This window comes from Xenopus tropicalis, chromosome 7 (genome assembly GCF_000004195.4).
Source record: "Xenopus tropicalis strain Nigerian chromosome 7, UCB_Xtro_10.0, whole genome shotgun sequence".
NCBI lineage: Eukaryota > Metazoa > Chordata > Amphibia > Anura > Pipidae > Xenopus > Xenopus tropicalis.
In genome coordinates, this window is record NC_030683.2 from 104,946,965 (window position 1) to 104,963,818 (window position 16,854).

A 16,854-nucleotide genomic window follows, 5' to 3' on the forward strand; every position below is an offset into this window, starting at 1 on the left:
AAAAAAAAAATAGTTGGCAAGTATCAGCCTTTCCATGTACAATAATAGTAAAAAAAAAAAAAAAAAAAAAAGTATTTAAAAACAAAACTTTCTGAATTGTCCAATGGAAAATCTCTGGTTATCAGCCCGTCCTTCCAAGTTATCCCTTTGACTGCTGACAGCTCAGGAGCCAGTATATTTATATTCAATCCAGACCAGGTACATACAAATGGCTTCAGATCAGTGTTCACCAGTTCATTCATCAGATGATACTAGTCTGCCCAGTAAAGGACTGGACAGACATTGAGGGGCTGGTTTTACTAATGTGGGTGCTAAATTGCCTCAGTGCATTCATCGCACCCATGTAAGAATTTGTTCTGAACTGTCTGCTGTAAGTTAGAAACAGCTAAATTCTAATTGCTTGCTATGGGTAACTGCACTGGCACAGTTTAGCACCTGTGTTAGTAAATTAGCCCTGTAGTGTCTCACTGTGTCATGGTGCCAGACTTCTCACTTTTCACTTTAAGGAATTCCGCCATGCTAGAAAAGTACTTCTGGTTTGCTTCAGCCACTTTCTTTTCTGCCGCCTGAGGATTAACAATCTCCAACCCCTGCAAAGAAAAGAAACCAGTCACTACACTGCACACAGTCTGTTCTAGAGTAATAAATATTTGGTTGTACCAGAATACAAAACAGAGCCAGAGGCTGACTGTACAAAACTCTGTTGCCCTTCAACTAATTCCCACTCATAACCGGTCCTCTGATTAATATGCAGTTTACCACTGAGGGACAGTGATCAGTTCTTTTCCTCTTGAGCTTTATGGAGGGATCATAAATGTGTACGGTCAACACACAAAGCTCATTTCCATGACTTGTTAGACAGGCTAAACATCAGAAAGTTAAGCTTTTCATCTTTATTCCCCCAAAATTTAAGCAAACCCAAAATATGTTTTGCCTTATAAATGAAACAATGAAATTCTAAGCAGCTTTGTAATATACATGTATTGTGTGTTTTTTTTTTTTTTTTTTTTAAGTTGTTTGTATATATTATTGCAATTAAAAGCAGTGTGCCTTTCCTTTTCTGTTCTCTGCCCCGGAGGCTCTTACTTTAGAAACAATGTAACAAATCAGCAGACTGACAGCCCAACCTTGCTGGAGGAGACTTACTTTTTAAACAATGTTGCAAAGGCAACAACCAAGAGTTACACACATGCTACTGTAAATCGCAGTTACATTTACAAGTAACTTTTAAAGCACTACATTATTTAATAAATTCATATTGGACAGTTTAGAATTATCATTAACACAGTTGTAACCTCTAAACCCTTTACAATCTGTACTAGATTATTAGATATACATTGATCCAAGGTGTCCCATTTTCAGGGTCGGACTGGGCCCAGACCCGACCCTTGCGGAGCTCCCCCTGCCCAGACACGTTAAATTTACCCGCTCAGGGAAGGACGTCGGGTGGGGGAGCGAGGCTGTGGGCGCTGGCCCCGGTGGGCCCTTCACCCCCCATTCCGACCCTGCCCATTTTTCATATTGAGAGAGCACAAAAAATTGGTAGAAAGGGGTACTAATCCAGGATCAAACCCACAATAGTTATATAATTAGTATAATAAAAGGCAATCTTTGTCACCATGCCAACACTAAGAACATTAAAATCATTTAAAACACAGTATTAGCAGCCACTATTCCATTGGTATTATAGGGGGCCCCCACTCTGCTAGGTGCTGTACACAGTGGATGATCAATGTGTTCCAAAGAAAAAAGTTGCTCTGCCTGCAAACTGATGGAGTGAATTGCTGAAGATATCATAAGCTGAATAGACAGTAATGCATAAGTATTATCATGGGCACATAATTGCCAACTTTATAACAAGCTCATTGGAAGTAACATTGTTGGAGAACTCCTTTACTCCAATCAGAGGAGAGCGGTACAACTGTAACACACTGCACACTATTAATATTGGCACAGCAAGATGTTTATTTGAACCCTATGGAAACAGGACATTCCTACTATAGAATTTATTTATCACACTCTTTACAATAAAGTTATCTTTATTGTGAACACAAGGATGGCCCTGCTTACTTTTTAACATTGCTATAACAGTCTTTATAATATGTCTATCCAACAATCACAGAGGATGAGTGCCTCTGCATTGCTCTATTTTGAATAGTATGGCGATTTGTATGATTGCAGACGGAATGGTCTCAGGGTGGGACCCCTTCCTGCGAATGGGTGCTGCTTTTGGGTTTTAAATGATTTTAATATTCTTAGTGTTGTCACGCTGACAAATAAATACTGTCTTTTATTATACTAATTGTATAACAATATTATATATTATATAACTTTGATCCTGGGTTAGTACCCCTTAATACCATTTTGTGTGCTTTGTTTAGAATTATGTTTTCTTTTATTAGGCAAAAAATTATTTCTTTAAAGATGTAGTTGACCTTTAAGTTACTTTTAGTATGTTATTGAATGGTCTATTCCTTGCAACTTTGCAGTTGGTCTTCATTATTTATCCTTTGTAGATTTTGCATTATTTGCATTCCAGCTTTCAAATGTAGGAAAAAAAACTATTGCTCTCTGAGGCTACAATGTAATTGTTATTGTTACTTTTATTTGACTTATCTTCCTATTCTGCCCGTCTCCTATACTTATTCCAGTCTCTCACTCAAACTAAGAAGACCTAGTTGCTAGGCAAAGTCAGACCCTAAAAACCAGATAGCCACTAAAACACCAACCTGGAGACAAAATTGGAAAGCTGCTGAACAAAAAAAGTTAAATACCTGAAAAACAACTGAATAATAAATAAAAAAATATCTAAAAAAATGTGTGATCTTCGCTTTCTTCATAGACCTAAATATGGATGCATAATCATTTCTACTTCAGACTTCCATCCCAGAAGTCGCCCTTTAAAGTAACACCAAAAAATTCAAGTGTATAAAAGAAATTCCAATATAATGTACTGCTGCCCTGCACTGGTACAACTGGGGTGTTTGCCTCTGAAACACTACTATAGTTTATACAAAGAATGCAGCTGAGTAGCCATGGAGGCCAGCCATTCAAAAGAGAAAAGGCACAGGCACTTAGCAGATAACAGTTACTGTAGCAAACACAGAACTTTTACCAGTGCAGGGCAACAGTACATTATATTTCATTTACTTTAAAACGGTTTAATTTTTTGGTGTTACTGTCCCTTTAATGGTGCAGCATGTGAAGATACATATATATTTCTAGTTAACTATCCGGTTTAAGCCAGGTTCCCTATAGCTTTCCTGTAACCTATGTACTAAAAAAATAACTGTTTGCTCTTATCAGTTTATTATGCATTTGCCCACTGATTTACCTGAAGAGGCGTGAAGGCAACACTGGAAGCAGTACCCGAAGATCGATCCCTAATAGTGGATTTTCCTCCATAGACCACACTTTGTTTTTGCAGAGTACGCTGAAATACAGAGAAATGTAAACATATCACACAACTGATTTATCAGATAATCAAAACAAAAAATGAAGGGATGCTTCACAGCTATTCCAACCCTTTGCCTGAGGAAGGGTGGCAAGTCTAAAAGGTAAATTTATGAATGCAACTATGGACTAAAATGGATACCATATTGCACAATTATTAATGCCATAGGTTGAGAGTTTTAAAAAGGGCACTACAACAAGCCTTTGGCAGGCCATAGAAGACAGAAGTATTACCTGTAATGTCTTGGAGATCCTAGCTTTAGTAGCTTCATTGACTTGAGCTTGACGTATTCGGCCACTTCCAGACTTCCCAAGATGACCCAAGCTAAAGCCTAGATCTTCCTGATATGCATCTTCTTCAATCTGAATCAGTCATAAAATGAAGCATCAACATTATTTCTATTCTAAAAGCATCCTTCTCAGAGTTTGTAACAAGCAAACATTGGGCCATAATACAGTTACGTGTAGATACTGGGGCTTTCACATACCTAGTTCTAACCTTGAAACTCTGACCCCCCCCCCCCCCCCCCCCCCCATGTGTCATAGCCCAGTTCTGCAAAGTTTGCTTTGGAAAACTGCCACTACATGTCCAGAATGCACTCTACTTATTGCATACGCGTATATACACACAGACACACATAGGAAAGAAAATACAGATGCAGCACCTCTGCAAAGCTCATTCTGTTGGCTTGTTTACGGATTTCTGTTAACCCCAAACGTTCCTTCATTTTGCGGTACCTAAAAGTAAGCAGGAACGAGACAGAATTAGCACACAAACATATGCCCATTACAGAAAAAAAGACCATTACAGCAGCAGCCCCCACCTGCGGCCTCCACGTTTCTTTCTTTGTCCATCCAGTGGAGCAGGAAGGGGCTTCACTTGTTTGACTGGTGGAGGTTCTTGCCATTTATCAAATTTTCTTTCAATCTCTTCTTTTAGGTCATATCCAACCTACACAGATAATAAACACTTAAAGCTACAAACCATAGCTAACAATATGTAACCTAAGTACCAAGCAACCAGCATAAAGACACTGACCTTTCCTTCTGAACTCTCATGAAAACTATCAACACGTGCTGCCAAGGTACATTTTGCAGATACCAGTCGTGCTGCTTTTCTGTGCAAGTCCTATAAGGGGAAAAATAATAAGCATCACTCCCCTTTAATGTAAATATAAATCTACAAGTAACAAGCAGGGCAATATTCATCTTACTGGTGGCAAGGACTGGACAATGTCGCTGTGATAAATGTATCCTGTATGTGGCAGCACCGAGGTGCTGGAGAAACCAGATAATGTTTTCCTCTGAGCTCCCAGCAGCATGACATTACAAGCTGGCATCTTCGAGAGATTGGTAAGACCTCCAGCAATACCTGCAATTGATAATTACAGAAAAAAAATATATATTTTCAAGTGACCCTGACACATGAAATAAATAAATATACATAATTAAAAACCTTTCTGTATCGTGTGTTAACCATTTTATCAAGTGAATAGAAATAAACTGACAAAGCAGAAGAGCAGCTAACTAGGTCAAGCAAATGACGCCTCCATACTTTCAGCCAGTTTGGGAAGGAGGGGCCTGCAAGCCAAGCATTGCAACCAACAAATATTGCGTTCATACAAACAAACAAACTGGAAGTTCTTTACTGAAAGGCCCTCCTCTAAACGGACTGTGTAAAGTTCCCACTACCACCCAAGCAAGCTACCCCTGTGCTGAGATATAGATATATATGGAGAAGGAAAGTTTAAATCACTGGGTTAAGATCACTTACCCAATATCCTGGGCTGGTGCTACCTGTTCTGTAAAAAGTGCATTGGCCCGGGTATTTCTGCAGAAAATCCTTGTAGCCATCGATCCATGGTGCATGCGAACTGAAAAGCAGACTCTTTTACACTAGAGCACATTTGCATGCCCGTGTCCAGTGTGGGGAAAAAAAATTGTGCCAAAGAGCTTCTGCAGAAGTAACCCTGGGACAGGGCAGTTTTCTACTAACAGGAGCACCAGCCCGAGGTAACAGGTAAGCCATTACACTGGGGGGGGGGTGCCTAATATTTGGTAATTTAGTTTTTCCTTCTCCTTTAATAAATACTCTTAGAAGCAGCTATTGTGTGCCCTAAGCTGTAAATAAAAGCATTTTATCTATTTACTAAAGTTCTGCCAATGGTTTACAGAACAGATTTTTTTGTGCAGAAGAGTGAAGATATAAAACAATCTTGGCTAAAATAAAAACAAACACTATGACACTTTACCCATGATCTTGGCAGCAGTGGAGGCCCCGACAATGATGGAGAGGTTAGGAGCAATGAATGACATACGAGATTCCACATACTCATAAATTCTGTGTTTGGATTGGTTGAGTTCTAGCGCCATATCACACGCTTCTTCAATTCGTTCCAGTTCTTCATCTGTTAATTGCTGCCTGTGTAGATCAGAGGAACTTACTTCTTATTTTCATCCCAAACACTGAAAAAGTTATAGTATAGTAACAGATATATGAACTTACCCCTGAGTTGTGGAGGCTGTCACACTTACAACCATGATAGTTGCATTGGTCAGAATTTGCTGAAGATTCTCATTGTTTTTGCATTTATCCAGATTGTTCCCTAGCTCCTACAACACCCAAATAAGATGTTATTATTTTTGATATTTATATAGCGTAAACATATTCAGCAGCACTTTACAGAGATAATATACATTCTCATCAGTCCCAGTCTAAGGTCCCTATAAGTTTCAGGCATAGTAGGGTCAATTTTATCAGGAACCAATTACCCTCCTTGTATGTCTTTGCAGTATTAAAAGAAAGCAAAGTACCTAGGGGAAACCCACACAATACTGATGATTTTGTTAGGCCCCAAGCTAACCTAAAAACTGAAGAAAAATAAATGTGAAAGTTCATAAAGTGGTGCCATAAGTAGTTTACTGATGTCACCTAATGCTAAGTTTATTGTCACTTCATGTACCCCATATATGTTTATGGTTCATACATTTTTCATTTAACATTTTAAGAAAAGTTTGGGTCCAGCTTAATAAATCTTTATACAAATTACCTTCTCTATTCAGTGTATGTTCCTACATACTGTTATACTACACACTGTGTATCCAGACATCACCATTATACCATAACTATATACACACATGCACAAAATACAATCCCCCTTACTGAAAGACACACAAACTAACCACTTAGTATCCTCATGCACACAAATCACCTACCTTCACAGTCCTTATATAATCCAAAGCATTAGGAACTAAGGACTCCAGCTCAGGAAACCTCTTGGAATATTTGTCCCGAATAAATTTGTGAATGATATCTAAGAAGATATAATATAGGTTTTAAGAGCGTACACTCCCATATATACTGTACACAAGTGCTATAGATGTTCTAACATAGTATCTGCAGTTTCCTATACAAAAGGGTTGTACATAAATGTAGCACTTATTTTACTAAATCATCACCTCAGATTATTGAAACATTGCACTTTCTACCAACACGGAGAATACAGTCAGATGCACTTACTTAGCTCATTTTCAATCTCCACAGTCAGATTGTTAGCATCAACGATAACTTTGTACTCTGGAGCAGCTTCAACAGGGCCCATTACTAAAAAAAATAGAAACAGAATAAAATTCAAATTACCAGTGCAGTCAAAACTACATTCTTGCTTTGTTTCTGTTTGAGAATCTATATGCAATGTTGCTGTTTGAACCAGTTTACATCAATAGATCACATATATTGCTAATTTCACTGGGCTAAATGGAAGGTCGATGAGTAACAGCATTCATTCATTTACATAAACGCCTCCTCGGGAAGCTAATCATAAAACAAACACAGGCATATTTAGTCTGAATATGCTTATATTTTCCAGAATTCTTACTTGTGTCACTTTAATGAAACACAGCAGTATGCCAAACCAATGAGTTCATAGAGAAAGTAATGAAATTAACCACTGTGCCAATTTATAACTATACCTTTTTATATGAAGAACTGGCAATATACAATAATTTGCAGTCTGCCATCATTCATCTCTTTTTTAATAACTGGGAAAACTGCAGTTTAGATTTAAAAACGAAGAACACTTTTTTGAAAAGATGTGTAATAAAACATGTAATATAAAATACCAATTAAAGTCTAGCCTCCACATCAATCTGTTTTGTATACCAGGGTTATGGATATTTCAAATTTCAGGCATGAGTGAGGCAGAATAAGTCATCCCATTCAATAACCATTAACATCACACCAAAACATGAATTATTATAATATCTTTCCCTTAAAGCCACACAAACTCATGCAGCTGCCTTTCACTCTACAGCACAATACAATGTGAGTTTCTTTATATTGCAATCCTTTTCGGTTGGTAACTCTTTGTCTCTGTTATTAACAGTCCACATGAAAATTATTTGAAGATATTTTAGGTACTCTGGCTTGAAATTTTGGAGTTAATGCCATGATTTAAATGATACCTTCAGAAGCCTTTGGTTGCTTTTTGATGTATCCGTCAATCTTTAAAAGGATTTCTGAAAACTGAAAAAATGCATCATTTATTTCACAATGTGGTTATAACAGACTATATAGACATTTTGCTCCATCATTTTAAAAATTTTGTTTTCATTTATAAATATATATCAGAGAAAAAAATAAAACCCCACACATTAATATGTGTTAGAACCACTTTTTGCAGCACAGAAAGCACTAAGGGGCAATTTTATCAAAATGAGAGATTAGAGCTCACCAAAGAAAAATTAAGACACTTTCTATTCATTTTTATGTGATTTTTAGATTAATAGGTGAAAGTTAAAGTTCACCACTTGATAGATGCACTTACGAAAATCCCATAGGAATGAAGAGAAAGTGTGTGAATTTTTCTCTGGTGAGTTCTAATCTCACATTCTGATACATCTGCCCATAAGTGTTTGTGGGTAAGTAGGTGCCAGTTTTGTACACTGTTCCATTCATCAGCCATTCTTCCAGGCAGATTAGCTATAGGTTTTACAAGTTAGTAACTTGCCAACAAATGTAGCCCTCAACTGTAAGATGATCCATACCTAAAGTGAAGTTTGTTGGTGGCAGAATCCTGCTGTGGGCCTGATTTTCATCAAAAGAAACTTTGCATATTTAATGTAGAGCAGAAGGATGTAATGAGGGGAGGGAGAAACAACGCTCAGTTAAAGAACGGATATTGATCCAATAGAGAATCTATGGCAGATATCTGATCTGTGTCATCTGAGTACAAAGCTGGCACATACTTAACCCATACATACTTGCTATTGCTGCAAAATGCTTCCATAGAATATCAGAGTGCAAGGAAATAGCACCCCTACCCTTAATGCGGTGGTGGAAAAACCAATAGTAGAGACATCAGTGGACAAAAAAAAAAAAAAAACAACTGAAAAAAAAGGAATGCATGTTTTTGCAAGCTGTATCCTTATTGACCATTAAAGGCATTAGTCCATTTGCTGGGTATCCAAGACCTGTCTCGCATACATTGGAAACAGGTTGTGAATTTATCCTCCTACTTTTTATCTCACGATGTTTTGACAAATTGCTTATTTGTGCATATAGACCTCTTTCATATGGACTTAAGCACTATAAAAGATCACTTCTTACTACTACACTGTTTTTTGCAGCAATGTACCAAAGTATTTTGAGGAGGGGTCTGTAAGTTCTGTATTCTCTTAATATGTCTCAAGAGTTAAACATTAGATATTTTTTGGTTCAGTTGTTTTTTTTTTTAGATAGAACACCAGAAATAAAAACTTAATACAGTTGCCCCATCCTTAGGCTGCCCCAGGTAGAGATAAGGTGAAAAATGAAACATCAGTTTCAAAAAGAAAAAGTGTAAAATATAAGGTGTATACAGAGCAATATATCTAGATCACAGACTCACCAATTTACTATCCGATAGCTTGGCAATGCTTTTTACTGATTCTGCATTTAAGTCCACTTGCATCTCCTCCTGCACCTCTTCAATGGTCTCCAAATCATCTTCGTCAATCAAGTTCTCCTCTTCTTCTTCTGCTGCCTCCTCAAGGTCAGCCAATAATTCATCCGCCAGAGACATCTTGTATTACTGGAAAAAAGATATATATTTGCATCTCCCTATTTACATTGGTTTAAAAGGTGCCAAATAAAACTGCAAAAGTCCCAGGATCATCCACTGCTCATTAAATAATCAGAGATATGTCCTTTCCTACTAAGAAGACATCCAGTTCATTTGATCTTTATCAGTTAAACTTTTCTGCAAAAATCCTACCCGGCTTTTTCACAATGCTCTATGCCAGATTCTCAACCATTGGCTCATGAACACCTTGCTCTTCCACCCAGTTTAATGTTGCTCCCAATGGCCTGTAGTAGGTGCCCAATTTTAAATTTCTGGCTTGGAGGCAAGTTTTGGAAGCAGAAAGACAGTTTAACTCCAAGCAGAGCCTCCTGCAGGCCGGCAGTCCACATGGGGCTACCAAATAGCCAATCACAGCCTTTATTTTCCATCCCCAAATAATTTTTTTTTTCAGGTTTGTGTGGCTCACCAATACTTTTTACATGTGAATGTGGCTCACAAGTAAAATGCTTGAGAATCCCTGCTCTATGCAGAAAAGAAGGAAACAGGGGAGCCTGCCCAGTCAGTATGGCAGGATGAACTAATCAGCTAAAGGAATAAGGGTGTTTCTTTAAGCAATGGAATAATGCTGCCACAAGGTAAAGCTTTCCCATACACCCGAAAACAATGCTTAAAGGGGTGGTTCACTTTTAGGTTAACTTTAATTGTGTTACAGGATGGCTTATTCTTTGCAAATTTTCAATTGGTATTGGTATGTTTTATTTGTACTAGTTTTTAGTTTTTGAATTATTTATCTTTCTTTTCTGACACTTTCCAGCTTCCAAATGGGGACACTGGCTCCAAAGGACAAAAAACTCTAGCTCTGTGAGGCTACGGTATTATTGTTGCTGTTACTATTTATTACTCATCTTTCAATTTAGGCCCTACTCTATTCATATCCCTTTTCTCTCTTTCAAACCACTGCCTGGTTGCTAGGTTAAATTGGATCCTAGCAACCACATAGCCTGCTCAAATAACTGGAGAGCGGCTGAACAAAAAGCTAAATAATTCAAAAACTAAAAAAAAAGAAGAACAGCTGCAAATTCTCTAAAATAGCACTCTCTACATCAGGGGTCCCCAACCTTTCTTACTCGGGAGCCACAGTCAAATGTAAAAAGACTTGGGGAGCAACACAAGCATCATAAAAGTTCATGGAGGAGCCAAATAAGGGCTAAGATTGGCTATTAGGCAGCCTCTATGTACACTATCAGCTTACAGGGGGCTTTATTTGGTAGTAAATCTTGTTTTTATCCAACCAAAACTTGCCCCCAAGACAGGAATTCAAAAATAACTCCCTGGTTTGGGGGCACTAAGAGCAACATCCAAGGGGTTGGGGAGCAACATGTTGCTCACGAGCCACTGGTTGGGGATCACTGCTCTACATCATACTAAAAGTTAATTCAAAGGTGAACTTAGAGCTGGGCGGTATGACCAAAAATTTATATCACGGTATTTTTCAAAATTATATCGGTGTCACGGTATTTGACGGTATTTTTTTTTCCATGCATGATTAGGTGTTAACCCCATTTCCTAATAAATTAGAGAATAATTACTGCAGTATTGAAAATCAGAGTCAGGCAAGCGAAGGATCGGCAACAGAAAGTCGTAAGGTAAATCAGGCAGGCTTAGTTTCCCAGGCAAGGCCGCAGACAACATAACACAGGAGGAGGCGTTTGATAGCTTTAAATACCCCCCACGCATGCGCAGAACCTGCGCCGTCAGCGTGTCACGGACGTGCACGCTTTGACATGTACGTGTGCTTTGACGCACGCGCACCTGGACGCGTGTGTGCAACGTCCCGCGGACAACGGGACGCGCGCACGCAAGGAGGCGCGCGAGACCGGGCCGCACGGGTGAGTACCCTGACACCCCGGTATTGCGGTATCTGAAAAATTAATATAGTTTAAAAAAAAAAAAAACCACCGGTATTCGGTATTAAACGGTATATCGCCGTTAAAAATTATAAACGGAGTGTTGCAGGATATATGTAGTCAGTCATTTTATCACATGATATACAAAAGAACAGCAAGTACAAATTAATTTACTTGGCATAACCTAGAAACATCTGAAGGCCAGGAAATCCAGACCATAACCAAAGCCTTTGCACTGTGAATGTGAGTTGGCAGCGCTACCCAGCACTTTGCATTTATACAGGTGTCCTATATGAATGCTGAGGTACCATATAACCCTGATACTACTTAGCCTATATCCACTGGCTTGTATTCATCACTGTCCCCTGTCTCCACCAGAGTGAGTATTGTACCAACATCCAAACAGTTCGCCCACTAAATGTAATATTTCTATTCCCAAGTAAGTAGTATAAACGTATCACCTTTCGCCGCATACTACACAGCATAACTGGCTGTAAGCTCAAGAGAACAAGGTCTTCCGTCTCCTGTATCAGGGTATACACTATCTATGTACAGCAATACAGAACATGCCATTCATTTATAAATACGAATTAATCACCAGGAAAATAACTCACCAGCTTGGCAACACACTTACACCTTCCCTCACTGTAACCGGAAGCCGCGTCGCTCAACAGTGACAACACTTCCGTATTTCCACGGGCACAGACCCGCCTTAAGTAAGCTTTTATCTGATAAGTCCAGATCTGTGTCAGTCATTCCGGGGCAGCCTGTAGCGAGCGAGCTCTCGCTCATTGGTTCAGGAGTAGGCGCGATTTTATTGCGTTTTCTTTTCCTGTTGGCCCTCAGTAAAGGTGTCCGGGCATCCAGTGGTTTGTGCTCAACTTTCTCCGAAGGATGTGATTACGTGCTTTTAACATATACTCTGCAAATGCAGTAAAGGTAACCTGCGATATATTAGCGTCTATTACTATTAGAACCTCGGTATAGGCAGCGTTACATAGTTGTTATGACATTCTTTGGTTGTCAAGGGATCATGGGAGATGTAGGCGTCTCATTAGTAGTTGGCAATGCCAAGTGCAGTCAGGCGCAGATGTCTGCGCATTTGTGCACTGAGGAGCTGCGCATTTGTGGGTTGCACTGAACCAAGACCAAAAGGGACCCTTAGCAATGTAAGAAGACTGAGTAGCTAAGGTGGGAAATCTATAATATATGATGGCTGGTTAGTTCAGGTGGGGGATCTATGATGTATGTATGTTATTAGCATATCCCACACGTACGACAGACTAATGTGGCCATTTATCTATGCCTTCCTCAAGTGGGCTTCTCTAATGCTAGGGTTACACCCTACAACCAACTGTAAGTTACCCCTGTACTAGGGCTAGTGTATTCCTAAACTGATCAGATTTCCCCTGACTGCTTCCTCTACAAGCTCATTCCCATGTGGATGTGAGAGGCATCATTTTGGTCCCATGCACAGGCAAACTCATTGGCGATTTGGTCCCTGTAGTCAACTGGGACAGATCTGCTTTATGGAAACATCACTGACATTGTTTAAATATCTGATACTAGAGTTACAAAACATTTCCCCATATATAAGTATAATTTCAATCCCAACAAATAATTACCATTTTAATTTAAAGGGGAAGTAAAGGCAAAAACCATTATTGTCTGTGGCAGGGTATTTTCCTGCGTTTAGTAACTGTGAAAAAGTAGCTGCTACCAGTAGCTCGGTGTGTCTTCACCCCAAAAGTCCATATTTTTGCTAAATTGGATCATACTGGACAAAGTCTAAACAAAATAGATTTTAATTCACATCTTTCACTTGTTTAATACAAACTGGTGAGTGGGCTTAGGTTATTTATACAGTGATCTGGTCTGTAATGCTTATACTTGATAAAGGGCATGCAAAAGTCCTGAAATATCTCATGTATGATCAAATAAAAGCACATCTTTGCAAGATTAATTGCTTGTTTCCGTTTCCCGTTTTGTATATGTTCCCAATGAAAGCACGCCGTCATTATTTTATATAGGTCAAAACATTTGTGTGTATGTGTGTGTCTATATATATTTTAGATTTTTTTTTTTAACCTAATACAGTCTTTTTTTTGTGTGTTTCAGTTGTTAAACATGGCTGGAGTGGGCTTTGAGGAGTTTTCTGTACCTCCTGGGTCTGAACTTGCTTTGCCACCCCTATTTGGGGGAAATATCCTGGAAAGTGAGTTAGAAACAGAGGTCGAATTTGTGGATGGAGGTCTTAGTGGAGACAACCTTCAAGATGAAGAAGAAGAAGAAGCCCAGCAGCGTCAGCGCGAGCTGCACAGAAGGAAGTTTCTTACTTTAAGCCGGCGCTGCAAAGAAATAGAATTGGTGAGTGCTGAGGGGTCATACTTATATCTGTTTTTGGGGAGCTTACAATAATTTAGGCAACAATTGTGTTTGTATGCGATACCAGTTTACACTTCTTGTTGGCTGCTATTTCAGTAAAGTGATAAGAGTGTGTATTACCATGTTGCTAGTGCTGAAAACTCTCTTTTTGGTCCAAATGGAACCTAGTAACAGATTCATGATGTGCCACGTGCCATTTTTAGTTGCAACTGAAGAACCAGAAGTGTAGGTTTCTGTTGTTGCATGCTGTGACCTGTGTTGACTGAATAATAATGTTAGGTCAGCTGCTTGATTTGAAAGTACTGCATTGTCAGATCATTTTATTATTTGGTGTTCCAGGTAAATGAGAGGATTCTAAACAGGCTTCACCAAGTGGAAAAGATAACACGAAGGCTAAAGCAGGAAAGGAGGTACTGGCTAATTGCATTCTGATGATAGACATTCTAACTTACTATTTATTAAGCACCCCATCTTAATGATTTATTCACCTAATTATGCCTTCCCTTGAGGCTCGGGATGGCATTTGTAGTTTCCTCCATTATAGGTATGAGACAGAATTACCTGGCGATTTTGGCGAGACAATTTATCTGAGATGCTCAACCATCACATTAATGGGGGCACTCAATTAGAAGTTTTCATATACAGGTATGGGATTGCTTATCCGGAAACCTGCTATCCAGAAAGCTCAGCATTGCAGGAAGTGTTTAGTGATGAGCTAAATTTTTTGCCAGGGTACACCGCAAAAAATCTCCCATATACTCCAGTGGCTACAAAAAAAAGTCATGCATTCAACGCATTTTGTAAATTTTTGCTGTTGCTGCGAATTTTCCAGTGAAGCAAAACGGGACAGATTCGCTCACCGCTATTAGACTTCAAATATTGTAAGCAAATTACAGAAATACCCCTGTCTGAAAAACTTTAGGTCACAAGCATTCTGGATAATAGATCCTATACCTGTACTATCCTCCTGTCATATTACATTGCAGCCGGTCTCTCTAGACTAAAAATCGTGCCAATAACTCCTAGTGGCATGTGTAGGAGGACACAGACCGACCCAGAAATGGCAAGAGAACCATTTATACTGTGCCGTCATAATCTCAAGTCAACTGGACAATAAGTGAATGTCTTGTACTGTATTACTGTGTGCAACTGGCTACAGAGGTCAGGCCACATGAAACAGAATATTGGGGGGGAAAAGCGATAATACAATTTTATGTTATATGTCTTAACAACAACATTTTGGGATTCTGTTACATGGGGATCACATGTTGTATAGTTCTGTCCTATGGTTAGTACATCTGGCACTGAAAGAGAAAGAAACATTGCAGGGCCAGGCTGGGTAAACAACAACTAGAACACATATATGTTAGTAAGTCCTGACAGAAAGGTTTTTAACAGGCATCTAGGTTCCCAGCACTTACATATAATCTGTATGGCAGGCTGTGCAGTGCAGCCGGTGCTTGCTTCACTTGTAACATGCCTATCATTTATATGCAACAGTTTTCTAACATATGTATTCTATGTGAGGAGAAACATTTTCCTTTTCACAGAAACACCTTAACATATTTATTTCTTAGATGTTTGATGAAGGTTTTGGATGCCTACGGGGATGATTACAGAAAGAGCCACCTCACCTTTCTGTTAGAGGTAAATATTCTAATGGGTTGGATAATTAACAAAACATTGCATAATCCATAGCTGGGAAGGTATGAAAGCAACAAATTCCATTTTACACTAATCAAGGTGGCAGGCAGAAGATATCCTCTTACTGATTTCTGGCAGTGTTATAGTCTCCCTGCTTTATGTAAACAACTCTCGTTATTCTGATTTAACCAAATGGTTAAATCAGGCCAGTGTTAGTTTGTTTTGAAATCACACTCTTTTATTGAAAATTCATTTTTTCATAAAGTCCTTTTATGGGGTTTCATAGGATGAAGGGACCCACCCACACAACTCGCCAGCCCATGGCAACTCTGAAAATGAACCTCCAGAGAATGAGGAACTGTCCGTTACTCCCGTGTGCTTAGCAGGGCAGTCTCTTGGTCTGGACATCAATAGCCCTGAAAGTCCATCACAGACAGAGGGGCCACCGGCTAAAAAGAGGAAAAAGGTCAAGGAAGAGAAAGACCAGAATGGCAGAAGGCTGACCCCATCTCTTCTTCCATCAGAGCCTCTTCTGGCTCAGGTAATCCTGCAAGAGCCTGTATAGTCCCCCCAGATATTCAGTTCATTGATTAGCAGGATTAGTAACTGAGCAGTGGGAAGTTTCTTGACTGACAACTCACAAACCCATACAGCAAACTGTATGTACCACCAAGGGCACTGCTCTCTTGGACCATAGTATTTCATGTCTTTAGACCATAACATTAGCAGTGCAGTTACTTTGCATGGCTACTACAGCTATTTGAAACCATAAGTAAATCCAAATTTACCATTAATCCCTTTTGCTGGAATAGTGTTGTACACGGGCCCATGTTGTCACTTAAATTCATTTGTTCTCAGGTGCATGTTTAACGTATATTTTGTTTCATATTACTCTGCTAGGTAAAGATTGAAGAGGATTATCTGTGTGAAGGAGATGAGGAACTCCCTCTGAGCTGGCGCCCTCTAAGCCCACGAGACAAGATCCTACAATATCCAAAGTTTTCCAGCCCAGATTTTGATTAATGCCTTTTTTACTTTGTTTGGAAAAGCTGTGCAACTTTCTAAATTGGGTATCTTCATAAGAAATAAAGATGCCTGAAGATGATAGTCTAGCGATATACATTGATGAATGAATTTAAGCTTATGTCAGGATCCATGGGATTGCCAGCCTGTATGGTTTTTTTTTATAAAGACATATAAAAGAAATGAAATGTGGATATTGTTGTATCCTGCTAAAGTCACTGTGCAGATATTTAAAAGCTACAACATGAATGTGTCATCTTATATTTGTGTTAATATGACTGTTCTGTTTTGCTGACCAGTTATGTAAAAATGCCCTGTTTGTAAATATGTTTTTTTGGTTTATAAATGCTTAAATGGGCAATAAATTATGTGGATATAAA

General features: G+C 38.9%; 2 protein-coding genes across 3 annotated transcripts; one reads left to right on the top strand and one right to left on the bottom strand.

Moving 5' to 3' along the window:
• Positions 1-65: 65 nt before the first annotated feature.
• Positions 66-12,110, bottom strand: prpf31 (pre-mRNA processing factor 31). Of its 2 annotated transcripts, none has more exons than XM_012966331.3 (14): positions 11,884-11,948; positions 9,342-9,524; positions 7,918-7,978; positions 6,974-7,057; positions 6,670-6,767; positions 5,960-6,066; positions 5,706-5,875; positions 4,668-4,825; positions 4,493-4,582; positions 4,278-4,405; positions 4,119-4,191; positions 3,688-3,816; positions 3,335-3,433; positions 66-590 (listed from the first exon to the last, which is right to left on the bottom strand). In XM_012966331.3, exons 2-14 carry the CDS (start codon positions 9,513-9,515, stop codon positions 465-467), a joined length of 1,497 nt encoding a protein of 498 aa, XP_012821785.1. In that variant the 5' UTR covers positions 9,516-9,524; positions 11,884-11,948; the 3' UTR covers positions 66-464.
• A 153-nt stretch (positions 12,111-12,263) lies between these two features.
• tfpt (TCF3 (E2A) fusion partner (in childhood Leukemia)) lies at positions 12,264-16,854 on the top strand. Its single transcript, NM_001011268.1, has 6 exons — positions 12,264-12,361; positions 13,541-13,789; positions 14,147-14,217; positions 15,385-15,454; positions 15,738-15,992; positions 16,352-16,854. The coding sequence occupies exons 2-6, from the start codon at positions 13,550-13,552 to the stop codon at positions 16,472-16,474; spliced, it is 759 nt and encodes a 252-aa protein (NP_001011268.1). The 5' UTR covers positions 12,264-12,361; positions 13,541-13,549; the 3' UTR covers positions 16,475-16,854.